Source organism: Rhamphochromis sp. 'chilingali' (assembly GCF_963969265.1).
Source record: "Rhamphochromis sp. 'chilingali' genome assembly, chromosome: 3".
NCBI classification, from domain to species: domain Eukaryota; kingdom Metazoa; phylum Chordata; class Actinopteri; order Cichliformes; family Cichlidae; genus Rhamphochromis; species Rhamphochromis sp. 'chilingali'.
Window position 1 is genome coordinate 46802064 of NC_137931.1, and position 15648 is coordinate 46817711.

General features: G+C 40.8%; 1 protein-coding gene across 3 annotated transcripts in view; it reads right to left on the reverse strand.

Annotated features, from left to right (window-relative positions):
- Window positions 1–11701, reverse strand: part of usp13 (ubiquitin specific peptidase 13) — a 34881-nt gene extending 23180 nt beyond the window's left edge. Inside the window, exons 1-11 of one of the 3 annotated variants that reach the window (XM_080879070.1) lie at window positions 11377–11699; window positions 11003–11236; window positions 9183–9308; window positions 6900–6963; window positions 5640–5761; window positions 4885–5027; window positions 3773–3957; window positions 3268–3365; window positions 2242–2432; window positions 1822–1893; window positions 266–371 (exon numbers count right to left, since the gene is read on the reverse strand). In XM_080879070.1, coding sequence (XP_080735196.1) covers window positions 266–371; window positions 1822–1893; window positions 2242–2432; window positions 3268–3365; window positions 3773–3957; window positions 4885–5027; window positions 5640–5761; window positions 6900–6963; window positions 9183–9308; window positions 11003–11113 — 1218 coding nt within the window. In that variant the 5' untranslated portion in view covers window positions 11114–11236; window positions 11377–11699. Of the gene's footprint in view, window positions 1–265; window positions 372–1821; window positions 1894–2241; window positions 2433–3267; window positions 3366–3772; window positions 3958–4884; window positions 5028–5639; window positions 5762–6899; window positions 6964–9182; window positions 9309–11002 lie in introns of all 3 variants that reach the window. The other 2 variants (XM_080879071.1, XM_080879069.1) reach the window with 2 other exon arrangements.
- Between the last annotated feature and the right edge of the window lie 3947 nt (window positions 11702–15648).

The following is a 15648-nucleotide window of genomic DNA, read 5'->3' on the forward strand; positions in this document are numbered from 1 at the left end:
AAGGCAGAACACAAAATATTAACGGAGCTGTTGAAGTCGAGCAGCTCAAACTGCTGTCAACAGTTTGTAGACCAAATGAAAACAGCAGGAGGAGGAGAGAAGCGACTTTAAACATATATAAACTCAACTACACTCCTTAAAAAACAACTCTGTTACGTTACTATGAAAAACCAAACGTTAAATCAAACTGAGCGGCTAAATCTGAATGTTAGGATTATTCGCATGCTTCTGTTGCTTATGGACCCAGTTTGGAAGCTGGACATACCCAGTTTAACACCTTGTATTCTTCTTTCATCACCTGTTCAATGAGCTCAGATTTCATGGGCGGTTTGGAGTACTGGCCTGAAAGCAGTCCATGTCCCAGTTTAGCCCTGCCACACAAAAACACACACATAAGCATAAAGTAGAGTCTTATTTTAGTCTTGCTGGGGTTATTTTTTAGATGGCACACCCTGAAGGAAGTGTGCACAGATGTCAAGGAAAAAGACACTACAAAACCTTCAGACAGGGCACTTGGAGGCCAGCTCGTGATAATCCTGAGTTTAAACTAAAGCAGGCTGTAGTCCTAAGTGCCTGTTTTGTTATTGGACTGGCTGTGGCGCCTCTTTGCAGCTCTTTGTGGTTGTTTCTTGTCTTATAAATACGTCTGTGCAGTGGTACTCCAGAGAGACAATTAGGAGAAATACAGTCATTTAGATTCATTCAAGGCTGATGACAGTTTTCATCGACTGTATACTACTTCATATTTATTAAAAGTGAAAAGGAGCAAGCAAGGGGACCTAGTCTGCTTCATTTGTTTCCCTGTCATATATACACTATTACACTGATGTTCTTATTAAACAGTGAGGTCATGTAACAGTTATCCCGATCCAGGCGTGTTTTCATGGGCGTTTTTCCACTCTTGGATCAAAAGCAGACGTCCGATATTCAGTAATAACAGGCACACAGCTATAGCTGCGAGGACAGTAGCTCCACCCACCTGCTGTTCAAACCTTGTGTTTATGCAGAGCAGCCAATCAGACGGACGTTTGCTTCAAGAGGAGCTAAAACAGTTTGTGCCAGACGGTGCATGAGTCCATAAATGTGTGATAAGTGGCGTAAACCCGGCCCTGTGTTAGCCTTACAGCTTACAGGTCACCTGCTTAACTTAGTGAGGCACGCAGCACCGCAACTACTGCAAAGATCTGGAGGAGAGCCTCTTCAAATGATTACACGACCTTTAGCAACATGCTAATTTAATGAACTTAAATATTTGGTGGCAGAACCTCAGCTCCAATCCCCGCCCCCCGAATGCGTCATGTGTATCATGAAAGACTTTCCTGTTTGTCCTTCAGCACCTTGACCTTTATTCACACGTAGCGTTTCTATTAAGTACCTGTTTACAACATAATTGTCTTCAGAATAATCCAACTTTAAGAGAGCGCCATTATACAAATAAACGGTTTACTTTCCTATGACCCATTTCTCGCTGACAAGTTCTAACAGTGACAGATATAAACGTGTTTTTATCTGGCTGCGTGCCTCACAGCATGAAATACACAGCTGATATCTATCGCCTTCCTGGCTAAGAATCTGCTTCCCATTCATCACACCCACAGCATCTGACTGGCCTCTTGCAACATACTGGCTTATGTGACAAAGTCAAACAGATTTTACAACTAGCATCAAAATTCATTGGCAAGATTTGGTTCTATTAGAAAACGACACATCGTGTTAATTATGTTATAATTAACAAAATATTCCAGTCCTGAGCAGCTAGAAAAACACCCTCTCCTGTTTGTGCAGTTCCACACTGCATAACGTGACACTGCAGTCACTTACATTTGAGTTGCAAAGTCCTGGGTGGGGTCGAGCGGTGAGTAGTCAAATATCCTCTGAAGATTACCCACATACCTGGAGAGCAAAGCATGAGTCACACTCTGACCTACAGAGGAGCATACGGGATGATGGACCCTCAGGAACATTAACTGTAAAGTAACAGTTTTAAATATTGCTCAAAAGATTTTTTTTATGTCCTCTGTCGACTGACATGAATAAATATTTGTAAATTATTTTGAACAACAAATTTACACTTTAAACACTTGATAAAAAACAGCTTTGATTGTTAATAAAAACTGAAAAAGTATTTCAGATTCTTCTGTGGTAACAAGACCTCATTTTTAAACTGGCTCTAAAGAAAAGCAGTCTTTCTGTGAAACCAGTACAGAATCAATAACATCTGACATACGAGATATTACTCACATCCTTTGGAAGTCTGGGATGCTGAAGAGGACCTGCATGACCGTACTAAGGTAGCAGCTGCTTCCCAGATTTTTGATGCCTGTATAACCAGAGCCATACACCTCCTTCAGCTTCATGCCCGACTCTTGGATCACCTCCCACTCGCTGACCCGCGGCCGGGGTTTATTGTCTGTGTGGTGCCCGTTTTCTGTCTGAAGGGGGAAAAGGGAAGCTATATTAGAAACACCTTTTGGGAGAAACAGAGTCTTCATCTGGTTCTCAAAGCTGGAGAGAATTTGACTGGAAAGTCTATTATGGTTTTTAAACTCCACCCCACATGAAAAACGCCTGGTTAGACCAAAAACAGCGTTGGAGAATCCAGGCAGGTCAATCCCAATCAGTCCTACACTTTTTATTCATGTACTAAACTAAACTCTGAGATGAAGTTCTTTTAAATGTGGATTGTTTTGATTGAAATATCCCCAAAAACCCCAGACTGATGTTTTTGGGACTGACACCTATTGGCACGATTTAAATACAGTGTTCATCAAATTTATTGGAGCATCTGACATACAAACAAGAAAACATAAATATTTACAGCTCTTTCAAAAACTTCAAATCAATCAAGCATAATATTCAACCACTGTAGGAATGCAAGTCAATTTGTGTAATTTGGCATTTTAATCAAAAATAATAGTGTGCTTCACTCATACAGATTAATATGGGAGAGGATTAGGGCCACTGGAGTCCTCTTCCATAGCATTAACCATTACAGAAACACCAATTACTACATTTAAATAGCAGTGATTTAGGGCAGCTGTGTCATAAACCTCTCAGTGAATTTAACAGCGCTACATCTCTTCAAAGTTTTCTTTATTTCACGTAAAGAAATGTAACAAATGTTTGTAAAACTCCAATGAAAATGTTCAGTGTGTAGCTGCAGCAGTGAAGCGTGGTGTGCGTTTGTTATTGATTTGATAATTGACTGATTATTACTGATTTCTTTGATGTGTTTTAGATGTTTTAGGCTCAAAGCAGCTAACTTACTCCTTTCTGCATCTGTAGCATGTCTATTCCAAAATGTGACAGGTGCTCTGATACGTGCGGGTCCAACACAGCTTCTTCTTCCTCAAACGAATAGATGTCTGAAATTTAAAGAGCAGTTAATCACTACAACAAGATTCATTGTTGGGATGGTAACTTACTCGCTTTAGAAATGAACTACAGATGGATGAGATCTTGCTTTGTATTTCCAAGAGTCACTGTGTGAGCTTCAGGAACAAAACTTTGATCGGACAGTCGGTAGGTGAAATTATTATTATAGCTACACGATGCTACACATTATGTCAAATTTTTAAAAACGAAGCGAGTTTAACTACATATTATTGTGTTTTAAACACTACCATAAATTTGATCTAAACTACAAGTTTTCTGTAGTTTTCTTTGCATTAAAGATCAAAACAAATGTAAAGGAAGGATCACTGACAACGTGAAATAAATGAAATTCTGGATTCGTGGAACGGCTCTCGTGATGATATCAAGAGTCCCAGACCTGCTCCATCGGGGGTGATGGTGTCCAGTTTGACAGCCAGAGGGTAGTTGGTCTCTCTGTAGTGCTCCAGCGCATGGCCGTTACCACCGCTCCCATCAAAGAACCACTTCCCACAGAGCACCGCTCCGTCTGTCAGGTTCAGCCACAGGTTCTCTCTCATCTCACACTTCTGACACTTCCAGCCACTGCAGACAACAAAACAGACTCGTGTTGTTGATGTGCCATTTTTAATCACTCAGTCGTGCCAAGCCTCACTTTTGACTGCAAAATGTCTGTGAAGCTTCTCAGTCATCCAGGTCACAGCAGTCTAAGGAGCTCGGATGGAGAAGCGTCTGGACTCCTTTAAGCTGCTTCAAGACGTTTCACCTCTCATCTGAGTTCTAAGGTCAAAACAGTCAATCTGGGACTCTCCACCATTTGACCCTAGAATGAAGAAGCTTCTCGGATGAGAGGTGAAACATCTTCAAGCAGCTTTTCCATCCGAGCCACTTAGACTTTTACTGCAACATTGCATTTTCCTCAACAACAGGGGTGAAAGTCGTCGGATTTACAGGTTCTCTCCTGTTCTTTAGTTATCAAAGCAACAGAAACAAAGACTACAAATACAAGACTTTCCTTATATAGAATCATTAAAAACATAGACGTTTACATCCATGCCTATTCAGACACGTATAATAAAGTACGCAGCAAAGCCTTTAATAGGTGGAAACCAAAGATTACTTTGATCAATGAAGTGTCAAATGTGAAATATGGTTCACATTTCGTTTTGGCTTCACTAACGAGGTTTTTGTAGTGTGTGCGTGCCATCATTCTGTTTGCAAACACAATAACCTGAATAAACTGGACTTCTATCCAGAGATGCCTTCAAAGTCAACTTAATGGCTTCGTGGTCAAAAACGGACAAAAACCGTAACTTTGAAACCAGAATTCTGTGGTGTCGTGATTATTGTTGACATACACAAAGTACGTGTCAGATTTGACCTCTGACCTCTTCAAAGTCAGTACATTGATCTGAAGGTCAAAGTGATCATGGTGCTATATAGAGCTGTTGTTTCTTACTGCCGTTATTTGTATTGACAGCATACAGGGAATAACACAGACTTCACTCCGACCTGGGTGGGATCCTGACCCCGTTATCCAGCTGTCTGAGGCTTCTGGCATGCCGAGACACCTGGATCTCCTCCTCCCAGGACTCAGGCTCCTGTTTCTTGTAAGCTGATGGTGCATTGAGTACTGCATCACAGGCGATGGTCACCTGGACGTCAGCAGAGTCAGCGGTCAGTATTTTATTTCAGCAATTATTTTCTTACAACTGAACATAAAAGCTCAGAACCACAGAAAAGAGCCAAAGAGGTCATGCAAGATTTGTGCTTAAAAAAGAAAGTGTGTGCCACGTCACATGACTGATTCAACACCGAAAGAGTTAAGAAAAATCCAGCAGCAAAACACACCTGCTCTTTTATTACACTGTACAATTAAATATTTTCCACCGCGGCAACATGAAATCGCACATGCATTAAATAATGAAACAGACGTCGAGGTCGTGCCAAAGCCAAGCTCTAAAAGCCAAACTAACGAATAAATGTGTGAAAAGTCTCTTCTGTGCTCCATGCAAGCAGTAAACACAGAAAACAAGGCACATACAGGTGCACCACATGGTTCCCCGAAATGTTTGCAAAGGTGTACATCTCACAGGTCACCCACCAATCCTCTATAATGAAGTTCGTTTTTGAATTTTCACAGATGTTTTTGAACCTTGAATGTAAAACATATGGATTGAGACCAAATGGTGGCTCTACAAGACAGACGGGGTGGCCACTCAGGGAACCATCAGCGTGCACTGTAACGGTAACACCGACTCACTGACCAGAGCGGGCAACTCCTCAATATTTGGTAAGGGGATCTCGAAGTGGTCTGGAAAAATGACGAGCTTGGCCTCATCCTCGTATTCATAGTCCTCCCCGTTAAAATCACGGTTCAGCTCTAAATCTTTCAGGGAGGAAGCAAACAGTCAGCTGCCACTGAAATTGTTCTGAAATATCTTTACTTGATGTTCTTTTCTGCTTGAATTTGAGATGATGATTTGTTCCTTTAGTCAGTAGCGGATTTCTAAGGAGCGGGCTTTGATCACCCTCCATACAGAGCATTTGTTTTCCACTGCAGCCTAAACGTGCATAATGACTCAGTGGGAAACAGGATCATAGGTTAACCCTGACAATGCTGTTATGCCTACTGATTGCATGCGACGTCAGCAGCTAGCGCCTTAATTAGATCACTGGACCAACGTGGGGATTATGGCGGATACGTACATAACCGCTGTCACTTCAAGATCTTAAAAGGATAACAGGAAGAACTGCTCCAAAGAAGGAGTCCTCAGGAAGAGGCAGGTAATGGCTGGAGGGCTGATCTAATCTACCCTTCATGGAGTGGAAGGAATTCCTCCGTCAGGAAGGAGGCAGAGTCACCTGGTCCTCTGGGCGCAGCGTCATAGCTGCAGCAGAAGCGTGTCAGCAGCCTGGACGGGAGGTTGACAGGCGGTGGCAGCTGAGAGGCCGGCGACTCTCCCTCTCCGCACCCCCAAAGAGGCGGAGATGAAGGGGAGCGGGCCAGGATTTGATTTAGAACAGTTACCAACCACATTTACAAATAAATGAGCTATATTTAGAGAACAAGATGAAGCGGAGGAAGAAGAGGAGGGGACACATCATGAGGAATATCTGACGCTTTGGGTAAAGGCTGGCAAGAGGGGGCGGCTGGAGGGTCACGACAGAGCAGGAGATGCGTTTCTGACCACATTAACATTAAACCACCAAAACAGTAAATTACTTCTGGAGCTGCACTTTTGCAAACACCAATCAACGAGATTTACTGTTCAGGTATGATTTAGTGCTTTAATCCTGCCTCTGCTGGAGTATAAACAGTTGATTACTCATTTTCCTGTTCTCATGCTACAAAATCCGTAAACATGATCGTCGTTACTCTGGTACATTTAAGTTCTGACGATAGGTCTCGTGGTGAGGAAAGGAGCATTTAGTGAGTTTCTTGTACCAGTGAAGTAAAACCCTGAATGCTTTTACTTATATTCATAAGGCTGTAAACTCTACTTGCACCACTGCCTCGGTCTTACCTAGAAACACTTTTCCATTTCTTCTTCTGGGGATGGCGCCGCCTCCAGCAGCTCCGGTGGCTTTCTGTAGGAAACATCACATTTAAACACCTTTCAGCACCCTGCACAGACATCCAGAATTACTTGAAAAAACACATTTTTATGCCGTGCTAAAGCCAATCCAGATAGTTGTCATTTTGTTAGGAATAGATGCTGGACGTTCCAGGTGCCGGGTCAGTTTACAAGGCAAGCGGAAAACCCCGACCATGGCAGGGTCAACATACAGGATGATTAATAAAGTGCTTCAGTACGACAGATACTGTTTACATCATGTGTGGGCCTATCTTTGCCTGTAGTGTGTGTCATGGTCTTTTTCTGCCTCTGCTGCAATTGTCTCTTCATTGAATGTCGTCAAGTGCGATCAAAAAGGCAGCATGAACACAAAAACAAAGAATAGTAACATTAACATATTTTAGCTTTGACACAGTTATTGAATGGCTTAGGACCGTGAATCTGCAGAATCATCAGTTGGCAGCACAACTCCACAGCGCCACCAACTGGTTTCCTTTCAGTTTGATCAGGTTGGCCTGAATGAGCCTCTCTCGGTGGGTAAACAGGGCAGAAAGACGGAGAATGCTGACACGCTTGAGACCGAGTGGACCCATGGGAAAAAACCCAGCAGACACAGGAGCCTGCAGAATGTGAGCAGCTGTTTGTGGACAGATCCAGGCATTGAAATAGGAGTTCTCTACAAAGCAGAGCAGAAGCCAATTAGAGGCAGCAGCTCTGATCTTTGTCGGTCACCATCCAGTTTTCATAGAAAGACAAAAGTGAAGCATGTTTTGGTTCAGATGTGATACTTTTGCAAAGACTGTTCCCTTAAATGACTCAGCAGCTCTGTGGCTCAGTCTCAACAAAAGCGTAACGTTACAGTCTTTGGACAAAACATCATTAATTGTAATAAAACTCTACAGTAATAAATTCTGTTGTGATATAAATGGGTTCAGTCGTTTCACTTTTGTAATGCTCGTCTTATTGTTGCTTTCCAATTGGAAAATTGTTTTTACTCATGTTTTACTGAAGCACACCTCACTGGTCCAATCTTAAAAACATCACAGCTTGATGAATTGTGGGTTTTAACGGCGTGTTCAGCAAACTAAGAAAAATAGATTTTAATCTCTTTATTACAAGTTAAAGAAATCCTCAACTTTCCACATAATTAGTAGCAAATTACCAAGTTAACTCTTGGAATTTTCCAAACACACAAAAACTAGAAAAACGTTCAGTGAGGAAAGTTAGAGGTGAGAAACAGGCCTGAAAACATCAAGTGTTACACACAAACAGGGGGGGGTGTAATGATTTGCAAATGAACCCATAGAGGCCCAGCGGGCGATCGTGGCTCAAGAGTTGGGAGTTCGCCTTGTAATCGGACAGTTGCCGGTTCGAGCCCCGGCTTGGACAGTCTCGGTCGTTGTGTCCTTGGGCGAGACACTTCACCCGTTGCCTACTGGTGGCGCCAGTGTCCGGCAGCCTCGCCTCTGTCAGTGCGCCCCAGGGTGGCTGTGGCTACAATGTAGCTGCCATCACCAGTGTGTGAATGTGTGTGTGAATGGGTGGATGACTGGATGTAGTGTAAGGTGCTTTGGGATCCTTAGGGACTAGAAAAGCGCTATACAAATACATTTACCAAGACGATGCTAACTTGCATCTATTATGCTGCATCAGCCTCTGTGGGAGGAGAGTCTGTGTCCTGAACTGGCCTACCTGCCTGCAGTCCAGCTTCACCAACTGGAAACACTTATTGAAATGAACAATATGACCGAGCAGATGTAGGACCGTGGAGCAACTGGGATGCTGCATCAGACAGGGCCGGGATGACGTTCCTCTCCCAAAACTCAAGCACCTGGCCTACTCGCTCTCCAGACACTTTTTTCATAAACATTTCTCTCAGTTTACATCTGCGATAAAACGCTTTTACAACTTGACACGTTGTGATTATTTTTGTGCGCAAGAAATCTGGATTTAATTTGGTCTTATGTGTTAACAATCATCATTTAAATATATGAATCAATATTCCACACATCACTGGTTTTACTCAGGAGTTGTTTTTTTAGCTTTTCTGTTCGACTCTGTTAAATTCTATTAAATGAATTACCTTTATGTGCTACGGATTCAAACGTGCTCTATAAACAGGATTTGAAAAGCACTTTAGAAACAAAGATGATTTCTGTGCTCTGAATTCTACTTTAGTCTGTATTTACAATCAACGCCCGACAAAGCACATGGAGCAGGTGGAAGACGCACCTCTTTGACGTGCCGTTTGAGGTGCATGTAAACGCTCTGTCCTGTTTTGCGATAATGTCGCTCCACATGTTCTCGACCGAAGCCCAGGAATGTGTTCATACACACATACAGGCCTCCCTCAGACTCCTGCGGAGCAAAACAAACAATAACAATGAGAAAGCACAACTGGCACACTATGAGCACATTTGAAATATTTCTTACCGTGGGAACAATTTCAGGATCTTCTATTTTGCCCAGTTTGCCAAACTCATCACGGTAACATCAAACACAGAGATGTGATTCTGACACTTTCCAAACTCTTTCTCGCTCAAAGAATTATTATTTGCACCAAAAACTTTCCACCTTTCAGCATTTGTGCTGCTGACAAGCATTAGTTTTAATGCAAATGCCTCTTCTGACAGGTCATTTAAGCCAAGGAAAGTAATTGATTATTGTCTCATATTAGGCTTCATACGAGCAACATGATACAACAATTTTATGCTGTTGTTTCTGAAACTGAAAAGCATCCCATTACAGGCAGACTATTTCATTAACAACATGTCTGAGCTCTTGGGAGAATGATTTTTACCTTTAGTAACAGCCCATAAGCTGAGACTGACTTGTGTCATGTCTTTGAGAGAAGAACACGATTCTTTGGTCATCTTGTTATTATCAAAAAATGTCCACGTGAACAGTGACAGACACCTAAACATGCTTTCAAATCTACAATAATCAACCTTTTCCTTTCCTTGACAGTTCACTTCACATGGGAAAACAACACACTTGGAAAATACACCTTCAAAGTTAACCTAAATCTGCGACCAGGCCAGGCCTTATAAACCCCCCGTGATAAACCTTTAAGTGGCCCAGAGTGACATATGAGCCTCAACAGTGCAAGGGTAAAAATAACCCAGTCCTCAGGCCAACATGACAAACTCCAGACAGCTGAGTCACCTTTAAAAACGGGTTCAGTCGAGAAAGCGAGATTTCATTGGGGCAAAGAAATGTTATTTATATCTGTCACAGGTAGGAAGGGTACCTGTGACAGATACAAAAATGCAGGGTTCAGTTCACGTACAGGAAGAACTGAATCATCAGCGCATGAAACCCCTTAAAGGTTCAAATAAAGTAAAGCAGCAGCTGTGTTCATGATGTCCCTGCTGTCCTATTCACAGAAGAAAAGTAAAATGACAAAAATAAAGCAGAATAAGCATTTTCATATAGCAGAAGCATTAAATCTTTCACTTTTTGACTCATTATAGTCACAGTGTTGCAGAGACACCATGTGACCCCATAAAAGCTACTAAAAACCAAAACAACACCATTAGGGTCTTTAAACGTGTACAAATCCTGTTTGAGAACAGAAACATCACCGTGGACACAGTTCCAGCCAAGCACCACTGACGCACTTTAGGCCATTTTCAGACAAATTACAGACTATAAAAGGCCAAGAGTGGAGCAGTGAACTCAGTGTGCTGCTGCTGGAGGGGGAGCCCAGCTTCAGGCAGGTGTAGGTGTGTGGCTCCGTTTATTGGTCTAACTGGCCTGCGTGTGGACCTCCAGTAGTAGTGGGGTGGTGTGAAGTGGACACAAAGGAAACCCCTTTCATCTCTTTCGCCTGAGACGTAAACACCCTTTAATTGTCTTTTCCCCTCTCAAGCTCGCGGGGACGGTGACCATGGAAACACGCTCATTTACAGCAGATTCACGTGCGCCGCTGAGCTCGTGCAAAACAAGCTGTCAGCTCGCCTGCGACGCACTTTCTCTCCCCAAACAAGCCGCTCGTGTCGCACCGTGTGTGTGTGTGTGTGTGTGTGGAAGGGGGCGACAGGCACACTTACGGGAGAGTCGAAAGAAAAGGCGCACTCGCTCTTGAACACCCGGTCTCCTGTTCTGGGGACCCTGATGGTGGGCATGTATGGGACCAGCAGCTCTCCGAGGTCTGCAGCCATCTTCGCATTCCTGCTTCTCGCACCACAATGCTGCGGAGCCTCCGGGGCAGCGCCTGTCACAGGAGAGGATGCTATTTTTAAAGCACTCCGTCTCTACATTCCTCCGACCAGGGGGATGTGACGCTGAAAAACATAAAAATAAAATGACCGAGGGGTGGAGGCAGGCAGGCTGCTGCACGGTGCGGCGCAAAGCTAATGTTGTTCTTTTGTGTTTCTATTCTTTTTCCTGTCTCCCATCACACAAAAAAAGAAAAATCTCGGACCTGCGCAGAAATTACATTGCTGCTGTTGGCTGTGGTGACGCCGCTGTGCTGCTCCTGCTCACGGGGATGTTTTACGAGAAGGCCCCTCCCGCCTCTGAGGATGATTCATAAAGCCGCCCACATTTACTACAGCATGTTTCCAGCTTCCAGGATTCAGGAAGTGCGTGATTATGGAGGACACTTTGATTTTTAGTAGCTGCTGCTGATCCTTTATCAATCTGCAGTCGGTTTGTTTAAAAAAGAGAGAGAGCAGGAAATGTCATTGCTCTGCAGGATTTTGCGAATATAATAAGTAAATAAACAAAAAATATACTGCAGATGGCAGATTTTTATTTTTAATATGTGATTTTAAGTCCACTTGTGCTGCGTGTGTCTAAAGAAGCCAGTTTGTCCACTTGTGTCAAGCCAGCCTCCAATTCGAGACTTGCAGTCAAGCCAGCCTCCAGTTTGTTTTACGTTCCCTGTGTATTCAAAGTATTACGGGAATGGATGTGGAAACCGGATTTCAAAATAAAAGCCAACTTCGAGTGAATTAACAGGTATGTTAAGAACATAATAACATATAATTTAGGCTTTTTTTTTTTTTACAAACTCTAATGTTAGATCTATATGACACAGCCTTGTACCCTAATTGTGCCCTGTCACTATCAAGGCCATCTTATTTTGGATTTCAAAGTAAAAGCCCTGTGAATCTTCATTTTTGAACTACTCTTTCAATGACTTAATAATGCTCTTAAAAGCAAAAGTCGTATTTCCAAATACTATTTGAACTTTATATCAACACTTTCCAACCACAGTCTTTTTACAGTGATACCATATCAATATCAAGTCAGTCTGATTTTGCCTTTCATAGTAATGGCCCTTTGAAATTGTCCATAATTGACTTAATCTTCTAACGATTCAAAATGCTCTAAAATGAAAAATTCTTGTTTCCACAGGGTAATTCCACCTTAGATCAACAGTATACAGCCCCACAGTGATACCATATCAATATCAAGTCATTCTGATTATGCCTTCCAAAATAAAAGCCTTTTTAAATTGTCCATAATTGACCTAACTTTCAGTGATTTCAAAATGTTTTAAAATGGAAATTTCCTGTTTCCACAGGGTAATTCCACTCCAGATCAACAGTATACAACCTCACGATGTTACCATATCAATATCAAGACATTCTGATATTGCTTTAAAAAATAAAAGCATTTTCAAACTGCCCATATCTGAGTTGCTCCTGGAACAATTTCAAAATGCTCTAAAATGGCACATTCCTGTTTCCACAGGGTAATTCCACTTTAGATCAACAGTATACAGCCCCACAGTGATACCATATCAATATCAAGTCATTCTGATTTTGCTCTCAAAAATAAAAGCCTTTTCAAATTGTCCATAATTGACCTAACTTTCAGTGATTTCAAAATGCTCTAAAAAGGAAAATTCCTGTTTCCACAGGGTAATTCCACCTTAGATCAACAGTATACAGCCCCACAGTGATACCATATCAATATCAAGTCATTCTGATTATGCCTTCCAAAATAAAAGCCTTTTTAAATTGTCCATAATTGACCTAACTTTCAGTGATTTCAAAATGCTCTAAAATGGAAATTTCCTGTTTCCACAGGGTAATTCCACTTTAGATCAACAGTATACAGCCCCACAGTGATACCATATCAATGTCAAGTCATTCTGATTTTGCCTTCCAAAGTAAAAGCCTTTTCAAATTGTCCACAATTGACCTAACTTTCAGTGATTTCAAAATGCTCTAAAATGGAAATTTCCTGTTTCCACAGGGTAATTCCACCTTAGATCAACAGTATACAGCCCCACAGTGATACCATATCAATATCAAGTCATTCTGATTATGCCTTCCAAAATAAATGCCCTTTCAAATTGAGCATATACGGCCTACTTTTTTGACGATTTCAAAATGTTCTTAAACAGAATTTTGCTGTTTCCACAGGATAATTTCACTTTAGTTCAACAGTATACAACCTCACGATGTTACCATATCAATATCAAGTCATTTTGATTTTGCTTTCAAAAATAAAAGCATTTTCAAACTGCCCATATCTGACTTGATCCTGGAACAATTTCAAAATGCTCTAAAATGGAAAATTCCTGTTTCCACAGGGTAATTCCACCTTAGATCAACAGTATACAGCCCCACAGTGATACCATATCAATATCAAGTCATTCTGATTATGCCTTCCAAAATAAATGCCCTTTCAAATTGAGCATATATACGACCTACTTTTTTAACGATTTCAAAATGTTCTTAAAAAGAATTTTGCTGTTTCCACAGGATAATTTCACTTTAGTTCAACAGTATACAACCTCACGATGTTACCATATCAATATCAAGTCATTTTGATTTTGCTTTCAAAAAAAGCATTTTCAAACTGCCCATATCTGACTTGATCCTGGAACAATTTCAAAATGCTCTAAAATGGAAAATTCCTGTTTCCACAGGGTAATTCCACCTTAGATCAACAGTATACAGCCCCACAGTGATACCATATCAATATCAAGTCATTCTGATTATGCCTTCCAAAATAAAAGACTTTTCAAATTGCCAAGATACGACCTACTCTTTTAAAGATTTCAAAATGCTCTAAAAGTGAAAATTGCTGTTTCCACAGGGTAATTCCACAGGATAATTTCACTTTAGGTCAACAGTATACAACCTCACGATGTTACCATATCAATTTCAAGTAATTCTGATTATGCCTTCCAAAATAATGGCCTGTTGAAAATGCCCATAATTTACCTAACTTTCAGTGATTTCAGAATACTCTAAAAAGGAAGATTTCAGTTTTCACAGGGTAATTCCACTTTAGATCAACAGTATACAACCTCACGATGTTACCATGTCAATTTCAAGTCAGTCTGATTTTGCTTTTCAAAATAAAAGCTTTTTCAATTTGCCCATATATGACTTACTCTTGGAGCGAATTCAAAATGCTCTAAGATGGAAAATTGCTGTTTCCACAGCATAATTCCACTTTAGATCAATAGTATCCAACCCCACAGTGATACCATATCAATATCAAATCAGTCTGATGTTGCCTTCCAAAATAAAAGACTTTTCAAATTGCCGATATACGACCTCCTCTTTTAAAGAATTCAGAACGCTCTAAAAATGAAACTTGCTCTTTCCACAGGATGAATCCATGTTAGATCAAAAGTGTACATCCACACCATGGTACTACTTCAATTTCAAGTCATTCTGATTTTGCCTTCCAAAATAATGGCCTGTTGAAAATGCCAATAACTTACCTAACTTTCAGTGATTTCGGAATGCTCTAAAAAGGAAATTTTCTGTTTCCACAGAATAATTTCACTTTAAATCAACAGTATACAACCCCACAGAGATACGATGTTAAGATCAAGTCACTCTGATTTTGCCTTCCAAAATAAAAGTATTTTCAAATTGCCCGTAGACGACCTACTCGTTTAACGATTTCAAAATGCTCTTAAATTGAAAGATGCTGTTTCCACAGGATAATTCCACTTTAGATCAACAGTATCCAACCCGACAGTAAAACCATGTAAATTTCATGTTGGTCTGATTTCGCCTTTCAAATTAATGGCCCGTCGAATTTGTCCATATGTGATATACTCTTTCAATTATTTCAGAATGTTTTAAAAATGAAAATTGCTGTTTCAACACATATTGGGTTTTCATTTTGAAAAGCAAAATCAGACTCAATTGATTATGACAGAATTGAATCATAAAGATGATGTAAAAGGAAGCTGAAATTGCCACTAGGTTGTAATTGATAGTACGTTTATATTTTAAGTCTGTGGAAAGATGTCATGGTTGGTTTGCAAGCTGTTTTGTAATTTCTTTATTTAGAATGACATCTTTCCACAGACTTAAAATATAAACGTACTATCAATTACAACCTAGTGGCAATTTCAGCTTCCTTTTACATCATCTTTATGATTCAATTCTGTCATAATCAATTGAGTCTGATTTTGCTTTTCAAAATGAAAACCCAATATGTGTTGAAACAGCAATTTTCATTTTTAAAACATTCTGAAATAATTGAAAGAGTATATCACATATGGACAAATTCGACGGGCCATTAATTTGAAAGGCGAAATCAGACCAACATGAAATTTACATGGTTTTACTGTCGGGTTGGATACTGTTGATCTAAAGTGGAATTATCCTGTGGAAACAGCATCTTTCAATTTAAGAGCATTTTGAAATCGTTAAACGAGTAGGTCGTCTACGGGCAATTTGAAAATACTTTTATTTTGGAAGGCAAAATC